General features: G+C 38.8%; 1 protein-coding gene across 9 annotated transcripts in view; it reads left to right on the forward strand.

The window, feature by feature from the left end:
- sbno1 (strawberry notch homolog 1) overlaps positions 1–11,335 on the forward strand; it is a gene marked incomplete at its 5' end in the record, with an annotated part of 24,209 nt that extends 12,874 nt beyond the window's left edge. For 4 of the 9 annotated variants that reach the window (XM_080876283.1, XM_080876282.1, XM_080876281.1 and 1 more), the window contains 8 exons: positions 15–89; positions 180–326; positions 490–584; positions 1,071–1,157; positions 1,377–1,514; positions 1,606–1,682; positions 1,912–2,105; positions 2,320–5,106. In XM_080876283.1, the coding sequence (XP_080732409.1) occupies positions 15–89; positions 180–326; positions 490–584; positions 1,071–1,157; positions 1,377–1,514; positions 1,606–1,682; positions 1,912–2,105; positions 2,320–2,462 (956 nt within the window). In that variant the 3' untranslated portion in view covers positions 2,463–5,106. Of the gene's footprint in view, positions 1–14; positions 90–179; positions 327–489; positions 585–1,070; positions 1,158–1,376; positions 1,515–1,605; positions 1,683–1,911; positions 2,115–2,319; positions 5,107–5,942; positions 6,172–6,583; positions 6,742–9,719; positions 9,845–10,431; positions 10,559–10,644 lie in introns of those variants that run through there. The other 5 variants (XM_080876289.1, XM_080876287.1, XM_080876288.1 and 2 more) reach the window with 5 other exon arrangements.
- Between the last annotated feature and the right edge of the window lie 698 nt (positions 11,336–12,033).

Genomic DNA, 12,033 nt, shown 5'->3' on the forward strand with positions numbered 1-12,033 from the left:
TCTCTTTTCTACAGAAATTCAAATTGGATTAGTAGGTGTTGGCCTCATAAATGTGGAGGACAGATCTGGCACACTATCACTAGACAAAGGTGACTAGAAACTGGGGAATTTCAAGGAGAATCTCTTGTTTTTACTTCTTGGGAACCTTTAAATAACCACGTGCCTTGTTACTGTTGCAGACTACAACAACATGGGGAAGTTCCTGAATCGTATTTTGGGCATGGAGGTCCATCAGCAGAATGCTTTGTTTCAGTACTTTTCTGACACGCTTGCAGCGGTGATTCAGGAAGCAAAGAAGAATGGCAAATATGACATGGGCATTCTCGGTAAGATTTTTCAACTGCTTTTACAAACACATAAGCAAGAGGCTGGGCCAAAGGATGGCCTTTGTAATAAATTATTAAGTGTTTTATTCTTTCTTGGAGATTGAATGTTACTGTTGTTTCATTTTAATCATTCAGTGCATTTATTTCTGTCCTCTGTTGTTAGATCTGGGCTCGGGTGATGAAAAAGTAAAGAAGGTGGACTGCAGGAAATTTCTAACACCTGGCTACACTACATCAGGGCATGTTGAACTCTACACTGTAAGTTCATATATGCATATGCTCTAGTCAGAGATTTGCATGATTAGTTGGTTCAGCTATAGACTATGTATGAGGACGAGACGTGGTACTGAATAAGTCCTTTTTTTTTTCTTTTTTTCTTTTTTTTTTTTTTTAAATCTTACTTTGGGGCAAAGTTGGTGAACCTTTTAACTGGTAATTCTATACATTGAGTTTTGATATTCCAGTGGGGGGGGGGAAGGGAGGGATATTTAACCTCCCCCTTTTTTTTTTTTCTTTTTTTGTGTGTGTGTGTGTGTGTGTGTGTGTGTGTGTGTGTGTGTGTGTGTGTGTGTGTGTGTGTGTGTGTGTGTGTGTGTGTGTGTGTGTGTGTGTGTGAGATACGCTCAGTCTTGACTTTTTTTTTTTTAAAGTGTTTTCTTACTTTTAGACTTGTTATTTTGTATGCCATTTATAATGTTGTGTCATAGCAAATATGCCCCTAACTTTATGTGTCTTCATTCACAGGTAAGTGTTGAAAGGGGAATGTCCTGGGAAGAAGCCACACACGCTTGGGCAGACCAGAATGGAGCTGATGATGGTTTCTATGTGCAGGTATGGAAGTGCTAACTCTTGTGTGTCTGAATTGGGGGGTTCATTCCTTATTGATCACATTTCATTCCTTATTGATTTTTTTTTTTTTTTTTGCTCAAATAGCCGAACCTCTTTCTGTGAGTTAGCCTCTAGATTGTAATAAAGTGTAGTTAACTCTTACATGTGTGTGTGAATGCAGAGCAGTGACATATGACGTACATGTCTGTGGTTGATTTTCAGATGAGGAACAACAAAAAAACGGCCATCCTTGTCAAAGAGGTGAACACTAAGAAGAGGCTGTTCTTGGTGTACAGGCCCAACACCGGCCGGCAGGTCAAACTGGAGACGTACGCAGACCTCAAGAAGAAATTTAAAAAGGTTAGATGACACTCTTTCATTTAAACTGTGACAAGAAGAAGACAGAATATTTTTTTTGTGAATCATATGTGTTTTGCCCTCCCTGTATTAGGTCTTGTCAGAAGATGCCAAGCAGCACTGGACTGACCAGTACAAGTCTTCAGAAAAAATCTGCTCACACGCATATTGGTATGTGCACTTCAGATTTGCATGGTGCTTACTTTGCTTACTGTATTCCAATCCCACATTTGTTGATGACAGAAACTACTTCTCAGAGCACCAAATGCAGATTAATTTGGCAATGAAAATGGTGCCAGTACTTAATGAGAGGACATAAGCAGCTTCAACCTTTGATGCTTCCATTGCTCTGTGGTCTTTTTTTTTTTTTGTAAACCTGTTTGTGTTTTTCTGTTGTCAGGCGCGGTAACTGCAAGAAGGCGTCAGTGGGTCTACAGTGTGAAGTTGGTCTTCGGTGCAGGAGGTACTACGTTTTGTGTGGATCAGTGCTCAGTGTTTGGAATGAGCTGGAGGAAGTGCTCACCCCGGTCAGTGGAACCAATGTAAAGGTGCAGATTGTCCGGCTGAGAACCGAAGATGGGCAGAGGATAGTCGGTAAGTTAAGTGACTGCTGTACTAAAGGAGAAGTTCATATTTTGGAAACTAGTCTCATTTCTTGGTAGAGCTGGCGTCTCAGCGAAACTCCTGGTTTTATGTTTTGTGCCTTATTATTTAACAGACAAACATGTAACATGGTGTCTACAGATGTGTAGACACCGGGCTTATGCTCAGACCTTTTTTTAAAATTTCTGTGTTGTTTTTAATGCAGGACTGATCATTCCGGCGAACTGTGTGTCTCCGTTAATTAACAAGCTCTCAACATCGGACCAGTGTCAACAGCTGGCTGTGCAGGAGCAGCAGAAACGGCAGCAGCTTCACCCTCAGAGTCTGAGCCACACACACCACACATAGTTTAGGGGCTTTAATCCCCATCTCTACCCCTCAAGTTCACATCCCTCCCTGAAGGGATCTCTCTACACTGCAGGCTCCAGGACCTTCTGCACAACCCTCATTGTTCCTGAGGGTCAGAGGTGTGGTACCAAGCTGTGGTGACACTCGGATGTAAAGCAGTGGTTGTATAGAGAAATTTTCTTTTTTCTTCTTCCCTTTCCCTCCCCCCCAACCCCCAAAATTTGTAATCTCCAGAGACTCTTCCTTTCACCTGGAGATATTTGACAGGTGATGTATTTTCCTCTGACATTCAGAGTGAGAAGATTTGTGACTTTAAGAGAGCATGTTGATCTGAGTTATCCACTCCTCACTGATACTTTACCCTGTTTTACCCCAGAACCACCTCAGTATGAAACAAAGACTTTTTGTGGGTCTGGACCAAAAGTAGATGAAGCAAAATCTGTTTTTTCAGAGTCAGAGGAAAGTCACAGATGGGCATATAGTGCTTAACTACAATCACATATTAATGTATGCTAGAGACTCATTATATTAGATATTACCCAGCACTACCTGCAGCGTAAGAGTTCTTGTTTTTTTCTGAAGTAGAAAAAGTGATGCAGTTTACTGCAGGAAACCTTTTGCTTTTGGGGGGGGGGCTTCTGATGCACTGTATCTGGCATATTTGCTCATGAGACGGTAAAAACCAAATATTCTTATTGTCAGGTTCCACTTCCTTCTAAAATCAGGCCAATTTCTGTTTTTGCTCATCTGTTTTTCACACAGGTCTCAGATTCCTTAAAGTTTCTTTGTTTGTTTTAATGTTTAACTTGAACATTTTGTTCCTCTTTGTCCATGTTGGAACTTGATCAGCCAGTTGTTTGTGAACGTGCATTTGCCTGAGTACTTGGAGCTACAGCAGTTGGTCACCTTCACAAAGAAATGATTTGGTTATTTTTGCATCAGCTATCCTCTGAGTTCTATATACATAGGGTGTTAAAATGTTAGAGATGATGAATATTAAGCAAACTGGGGAACTAGGTACAATAAATACAATTTAGTGTTTATTAAAGTATTGAAACATTTAATAAATGGTTTATGTCCTTTATTGTAGCTACAAACAGATGGTGTTAAGAGTTTATCTCCTCATGTGAGGGCCTTTAACATTACTATACAGTGTTTCCCTTTACTATCAGAGGATTTAAGGGGCAGGTGGTGATAAAATGCAGAGACCATAAATTACTGCAAAGTGCAGTATAGACTCACACTGCACTGAAATGAAACAAAGCACATCAATTAGGCAACTGTAATGATTGTTTCAGTGTCGTCATTTGTTCAGACGTGGCAGCATTTGAATGCTCACAAGAAGAAATATCATAGACAAAAGTGCTAAATAATTAAAGCTACATTACAGTGCTGTGAATCAGTTGTTAAATGTTTACTTGATGCTTAAAAAAATTTTTGGCAATAGAAAAAATTTAGGTCATAGTTTGGGGTCGAGGGAAAACTATTTAATATTGTACTCCTTTCCAATCCATTACAACAGTTTTATTTCTTGACTTGGTCTTTAGCTGGCTGCTATTAAAACAGAGAAAATGGCAAAAAAATGATTAGTTTTTAAAAAGATAAAGGGTTCCTGAAAAATTGTGAAATGCATGTTGTTGACAACAGCCTTTTTCATGTGTGCGTATGTTCAAGGTTTCACAGCAGTCTGCATCACTGTCCTTCTCAGTGTTGTTTTTTTTTTTTTTTTTTTTTTTTTTTTTTTTTTTTTTTTCTTCTATTACTTTGATTTTTTTTTTTTTTTTTTGGTAAATGTAAATCTGCTCAGGGGTTAAACTCATACGAAGACCCAAACACAAGAGTTTTACAGTGTATTGCAAATGCATGATTAGAACTCAGTGGTCCTTGGACATCTTTGCTCAGTACAGTTGCTCTGTGTGTGTTTAGCTGTATTTACAGCTCGTATGTGTCAAACATCCAAACATGGTTCTCCAGTTTCTCTGCTTTCTTGTAATTAAGGTCTGTTTGTTGTACAGTCCACTTTTTCTGTTGAGCCTGTACCACCTCAGTCATATGTTGTGTGATGCTCGACCTGCCCTGGAAGGGTCAGAGCAAAGTCTGGATACGTGAGCTGTCCCAGTGGTGATAATTAAACAGAGGATGTGTTTGATTCCTAAACCTGTGGAGTGGTTACTGTTAGGTGGAACAAGAACAAATCTTTGTATCATTTGTACAGTTTGTAAAATGAGTCAAACTGAAATTGTTCATGCATCCTTTTTTTAAATTTTTTTTTTTTTTTTTTTTTTTTTATGGTGGAGGGAGAACTTATTCGTTAGAGCTTGCTCTCTAATTGGAAGTCTCATTTTAACTTGAATGTGCACCATGTACAGACCAACAACTCATGTTATTTTATCTTTTGGGCTGGTGGCTGACTTGGAAACATTGTTTTGTTTTTGTTTTTTTCCTGTTTTTGTTTTGTTTTTTTAAAATGCTGTCAAAATGTCACGGCAGATTTAGCTCATCTGAAGTTGAAACACTTGAAGGACTTAAATGTTTTTTCCTTTCATTATTGCACGAGTTGCACTACTGACAAGAGTTGTACAAAAGTTCAAAATTACCTGTATATGACTGAGTGCAATGCTCAATAAAGCTTGGTATACTTCTACATTGTTGTGTGTTGTAATACTGAAAAGCTACTGCATTACATTATAGAATTCTCCAGATATGCAGACTACAGTTACAGATGACTGGACTTGAGTTCTTCCAGAAACATCAGTTAATCGTTTATCAAAAAACAGCAACTAGCAATATGAGATGACAAGTGTGGTATGCTTGTTTTTTGTTTTTAATGTAGGCACTCTATTTTATTATTAAAGGCAGTAATGCAACTCTTAAAAATATTCCTATGAAAAGTAAAAACACTGCATGTGAGAATGCTGCGAGGTGCTTACTCTGTATTTATTTATTTAGGTACTTTAACTACACTGAGAGCTGTACTTTATAAGTGCAGAAAAATCATTATGCATGCATATTAAACGTGTAAGGTGTATATGAGCATTTATAGCTCTATTACTTTAGGTGTTGCTAATAAACTGGCAACTAAGTATATAATGCCATTACATATAATTCCCACACACATAAGTTAATACAAAGTGCATTAAACACGAAAGCATGGTGAAATACTCTCAGAAAGGCCGTTACGGTGTTTTTATGGAGCAATTCTCCAGCTCCTTAAAATGTCAGACTAATTATTTTTTTGTAAAATAATAATTTAAAAAAATCCATAAAAACTGCTGTCTTCTAAACCTCAAGCTTTATATGGTGGTTTTATTGATGAGCTCCCGCTGCTTGCATTGCGCCAAGATTGCAATTACCAAAATTAGGAACGTTTATTTTGAAATGATTTAACGCTAAACAGTTCATTTTTCACCCTGTTATGTGCGCCTTCGTTTTTTGGGGGGAGTGGGGGGGCAGAGTGGGCAGGGGTCCGGGTCATGACCCTGAGAGCCACGATTGGACCACACTTTTGCCTTTGTGTGTCCAACCATGTGGCCAAGAGTACTGATGGGACATGAAGAACTGAAATGACTCCTGAGCACATTTTTGAAAAACTGAAGATAACCAAGTCTCCGAAATAAGAGCGCCTGCTTCCAACTCCAGTTACGTTTCTTTTTAGGTAAAAGCAGACTGCTATCAGTAGTAATGGATACGACCCCTCAGACAAAGACAGGTACGCTGGTTTTCTTTCATACTTTATCTTAAAAAAAAAAGAAAAAAATATATATATTAAAAAAAATGAGTGAGTATAAAGTTTAACCTCAAATACATGTATCCACGTCTGGTTGCCTATTCTACTTTAAAAGTCTAGTTTCTCCTTCATAATGTTGTGTAAAAAATTACGTTTAAAACATCTAAACACATATCACGTTTAAACACTTTTTGTTAAAAAAAAAAAGTATTTTAAAAGTGTCGTTAAAGTAAACTCGGGATAAAGGTTGGCAAATGTGCTTAAAATGCGTGTTAAAGCGTGCGCGAATTTGGTCGCTTTGTGGTGAAATGTGCTTCTTTTAACCGTTTTCTTGATAATCCGCAGTGGATAGTAGCAATGTTAAAAAGCACAGTGGGTGTCAATATAAAGTGACGGCCATATTTGCCGGTGCCGCTGTTGTAAACAAAAAGTGAGAGACAGACGCTTCACTGAATTTCGGGTCATTTTTATTTCTTTAATTTACAATGTCTTTGGGAATGTCTTACAAACCCAATGTCCATCAGCACATTCCGGGAACTTCTGGGAACCAGGGTAAGGAAAAAACGGCGGAGAAAATCAAAGTATCCGTCTGTTAAATCGAGTGTTAAATTCGGGGTCTCGGAGAATACCTGGAGAAAGACCGTGTCTGTAGTTTTTGTCCAGTTATATATATAGGGTCAGATCCTGGGAGCTAGGCTAATTCATATCCGCCATTATTACTAATGTAAAAGAGCGCCATCCGCGATACAAGTCGGCGGAGAAACACGGTGGGGATGTGAAAGGAGTTGGCGGCGGTTCCTACAGTGTCGATATCCGTCGTCCGGGGTCGCGGTCCCGCCGGGTGGGTGCCGTTACACGGTGACAAAAATGTATCACTTATGTCTTCTTGAGCCAGCCTTGTTCCGTTTCCTCCATGATGCTCCTCGGTCGGAGCTGCCGATTGATCTGCCTCGAATTTTTTTTATGTCTCTTCGAGGACATCTCGTGTTGGAGGTTGAATATTACAAGCGAACAAAGCGACAGGGGAGCGGTGATTATGGAGGTGCATGTGCGTGGATGGAAGTGTTCAGATCCCCCAGTTTCTTTATGTTACCAGCCAAAACGTAAAACAATACAAAAAATCAATCTGCTCAAAGTAAAGGTATGTGTTATATAGAGAAATGTATGGAAGAGTAGTGGGAAGAGTTAAGAATTAAAAGAAAGAAGGAGAAGGAAAAAATAACAATAGGAATTGTCGTTCCAATTCAAGCTAATGGTTGTGTACAGATTGCTATGTGGGTATTTGGTAAAATTGTAATTCAAAAATTCTATTAGTAACAAGTGAAATAATTTCTATTTTTAGCACATGAATAAAGTGCAAAAAAATGATTTTTCCCCCCCCCTAACAGACATTCTCTTATGAGATTGTTAATATTGATATTTCAGTGCTTTTGCAACATTTTACCCATTTTACTTCTACTTGCTTTACTTTAGTCCAGAGGTAATGAGTCCAGATAAAGGTTGCCAGATACATCTAAAGGTCAATCCTCCTAAATTTCATCACCTCTCCATTTTCATAAGACTCTTGGCATACCAAAGATGATATCACCTATGTCCAACAACAATTTTTAAGTAGTTTTTATGGCTTCATAAGCTGCTGATTAGCTTTATCTTTAATAGGACTGACAATTTTTTTAGTAGGTTTATATTAATCTACTGTACTGTAGTCTTAAACCACCCCTCATTTCTTTATATTTTGCTAGGGAAATGGGAAATGGATGTAGAGATTTATTGAATCATGTGCAAACATACATGGGAATACAGTATATAATGCAAAAAGAGAGTTTATATAATTCCAACAATCTCGAAAGTTGAAGCTTTGTTCTTCAACACAGCCTTAACTCTCATAGGAACTAGGAACATAGGAACACTGCTTCAGAGTAAGGGGAGGTCAGACTGACTGTGTTCCAGTAAATGTTTTTGTATCCAGGTATGCTAGAGCATACCTGGATACAAAAACATTTCCCAAACATACTTACTCCAGTATGTTTGGGAACATTATCATGGTGAAAAATGAAACGCTTGCATAGTGGATCAAAATCTGATTGTACTTTTCTCCGTTCACAATCCATTAATTTTGACAAGAGCCCCAACATCACTGGCTAAAGTGCATCCCCAAACCATGACAGAGCTTTCATCCTGTTTTATAGATGGCTGTAGTGCTCTCCTGACCTTCTCGGTACACAAACTAAAAATTTGAACGCCCTGTTGCTGGTGATTTTCAGCCCAGTTCTTGTGTAACTTGGCATACTTGAGCCTTTTTCCCCAGTTTCCCTTCCTTAAGAACAGCTTCTTGACAGCTACGCTTCAGCTGAGCCTGTTTCTGATGAGGCTTTGGTGAATAGTAGGTGGATCACCTGAAGGGCCAGATGCATCTCTCCTGTGACAGATTTTTTTTCTCCTTTTTCTTAAACATATGACATTCAGATAAGATAACCCAGGCCTAAAGATAGCTCTTTAGGCCTTTGCTCCTCTTTTGTCCTCCAAGTTCTCCATATTGGTGTATATATATACTCTATTATACCTGACAAACTGTGTTATTGTTGGCATTTTTCATAGTCATCTAAAGATGTTTACTTCTGCAGCAGGCTGCTGGTAAAAAAGCGCCTCAAGACAGAATTTAAATTGGTTCTTTGCTAAGTCCTCTGTCATGTAGTAACAAAACTCCTTGATAATCTAAGTTTTGTGCCTTTTTTCAAGCTTGAGTGATTCATAGATCAGTGTTAGGTGGCTTTACAAAGAAAAAGAACATTCCTTTGAAGGTGATCAGATACAAGGACTGGACTGAACTTTAAACAACCTTCATTGTTCAAGATGACTTTCAAAAATGATAAAGTCTGTCTTCTTGGAAGAAAAGTATAAAGATTCACTGGTATACTCATCTCTTTTCTTCATGTCTGAGGTCACTAAATGGGTGGTTTGATAAAGGTTTTGAGTGTGATGACAGTAACAAGCACTGCTGCTGCTGAAACTAGAAAATCACTTCACCCCGCCTGGGCTCACTTTCTTGCGGCGTTGTACTTTTAATGTTTTCTGTGTATGTGTGTTTGTGTGTTTGTGTGTGTGTGTGTGTCAGAGAGGAGATACTACACCTGTGAGAAGAATAATTGCTGCTTGTGGTGAATGCTGTAGTATATTTAATTCGCACACATGTTCCTAAAAACCTTTTACAGTATATGCATCTTTTCTTTAACTGTAATGTGAAACATATGCACTGTCAAGCCCTGCACCATCAGCATCACCTCCCTGCTGTTTCCCACACCACAAACACTGAAGAGCTTCCTTTGTGAAACTGCTGACTATAAGAAAAAAAAAAAGCCTGCTTTACTGCTCTGATAATACAATTTCCATTAAAAAAAATATCTTTAATGGCAAACAGTTTCTATTTGTAGTGCCTTTTAACCTTACAGGTTCTCTAAAGTGCTTTAAAAGTTGACCAGTTGGTTGGTTTCGAATATATTTGATTTGTCTGTCTATTTTGATTTTGACAGGAGTTGTTTTTGAATTGTCCACAGTTGCAAACCTTCAGTCTCCCTCAGCAGCTAACCTGGCCACGCTGCAGTCCTACAGGCCCCTTCTGAGTGACTACGGACCTCCTTCTCTGGGATTTTCACAGGTAACTACTAAACTCACTGCATACCCCAGCTCGTAAAGGCAAAACCAAACAAACATACTTTTCCAGTTTTTACATTTCCTTCATTGCCATGGAAGATACAAGATTGTTGTTTGTTGAGTTTTATTTGTGCAAAACTGGAGAACATTGGCCTAATTACTTCATATTCATATCAACTTTACAGTCCAGGTTTCAACATAAGTCATATTTGTATATTAAAATTGCATTTACAGTCCGTCAAACCACCCATATGATGAAAAGCAGTGTTTTTACCTGTTTATATCCAGTGGTGGTCTTTTACACAGCAGCAGCACAACTGAATCAAGAAGTGGTGATTCCTTAGAGATTTTAAGCAGGGCTGCTTATGTCACTCTTATAGTGACATGAAATACCTCTGTGTCTGCTGTAGTGTTGGGACATTATGAAGGTCAATTTTAGACACTACTCTCCACCCCGGACTCCACAGGTCCTAATTTTTGGTATCAAACTGTACCAAGTATCAAACTGTACTGTGTTGATAAGGCTCCATTTTGCATATCAGAAACCAGTTTAAATGTATTGAACCTGACTGATTTTTGCTTTAACTTCAGGGCTCTACTGGCAGCCAAGTGCCTCAGAACAAATATGCAGAGCTGCTGGCCATCATTGAAGAGCTCGGAAAGGAGATCAGACCCACATACGCTGGAAGTAAGAGTGCAATGGAGCGACTGAAAAGAGGTAACCTTGATATGCAGAGCAATACAAAAGCAGCATGCAAGCATTAACATTTCTCAGACTAAATGTGTATTTGTTTTTCTTCAAAGGAATAATCCATGCCAGGGGGCTGGTGCGTGAATGCTTGGCTGAGACTGAGAGGAATGCAAGGTCCTAGCTAAAAACGCCCATTCCTCCCTGCAAGAACTACCTTTCATGAGGAGAAAAAATAACTTGCATGGCGTTTCCTTTGCAAGGAGGAAGTAAATGAACAAAGGATGGAACAGCAAGCTCCTCAAGAGAGAGAGAGAAAAAAAAAGAAATACAGTAATGCAATTTGTGACTCCTGAGAGCTCTGGAGGATAATTTCAATCATGTGTGGGTTACTGGAACTAAAATGAGAGATATCATGTGTTTGTTTGTTTGTTTGTTTTTTTGTTTTTTTTTTATGCCCCATTTTTTTGGATCATAGTTTTGACTTCATATTTAAAGCATTGGTTTATGCATGCAAATGGGCCCATAGGTTAATTGTAGACACTGCATGGAGTATACAGGTGTAGATGGGGAGGACTTTTTCTTTGAATTTTTTTTAAACTTTGGGTTTTTTTGGTAGTGGTTGGTCTGATTTTCAGACCCCTTTAACACCTAGCTAAGTAAGGGAGGGACAGAGACGTGCCAAATGCATCGGTTGATTCGTGTTGAGGTTGGTTTTGGTATTAAAGGGAGGGAAAAAAAGGAAAATGCTGTTAACTTGCATCTTTGTATGTATTTATTACTCAGTGTAATAAATTGTATTTTCAATATAGTTGTCAACATGATTCATTGTACGTATTCAAAGTACATTACTTTTTCCCATGTACACATGGTTCAAGAGACTACTGGTATATTGTACTATCCATCCATCCATCCATCCATTCGCTTCCGCTTGTCCTTTTCAGGGTCGCGGGGGGTGCTGGAGCCTATCCCAGCTGTCACAGGGCGAGAGGCGGGGTACACCCTGGACAGGTCGCCAGTCTGTTGCAGGGCTAACACATAGAGACAGACAACCATTCACTCCCACATTCACACCTATGGGCAATTTAGATTGATCAATTAACCTATCCCCACTATTGTACTATCCATCCATCCATCCATTCGCTTCCGCTTATCCTTTTCAGGGTCGCGGGGGGCGCTGGAGCCTATCCCAGCTAACTATTGTACTAGTTATAGCTAATTATAGAAGGCAATGATTGTCTGTCAATTAATTAAATTTGACCTACTAATAAATCAGCACCTACCTATAATGACACATCTCTTTGGATGAATGGATGATGGATCAGTAAACCATTTTGGTCCAGGTTGAAATATATCAACAGTTGGTTAGTTTGCCATGATGATGGACATAACCATCATGATATAACACATTGTAATACTATTAAAAGCTAGATGAAAGTAGGCTGAATCAGAAAGTCAACTGCACCGAGTGCTCATGTGGTGGTGACCTGCCAATCACAAGGTAG

The sequence above is a fragment of the Rhamphochromis sp. 'chilingali' genome, assembly GCF_963969265.1.
Source record: "Rhamphochromis sp. 'chilingali' genome assembly, chromosome: 2".
NCBI lineage: Eukaryota > Metazoa > Chordata > Actinopteri > Cichliformes > Cichlidae > Rhamphochromis > Rhamphochromis sp. 'chilingali'.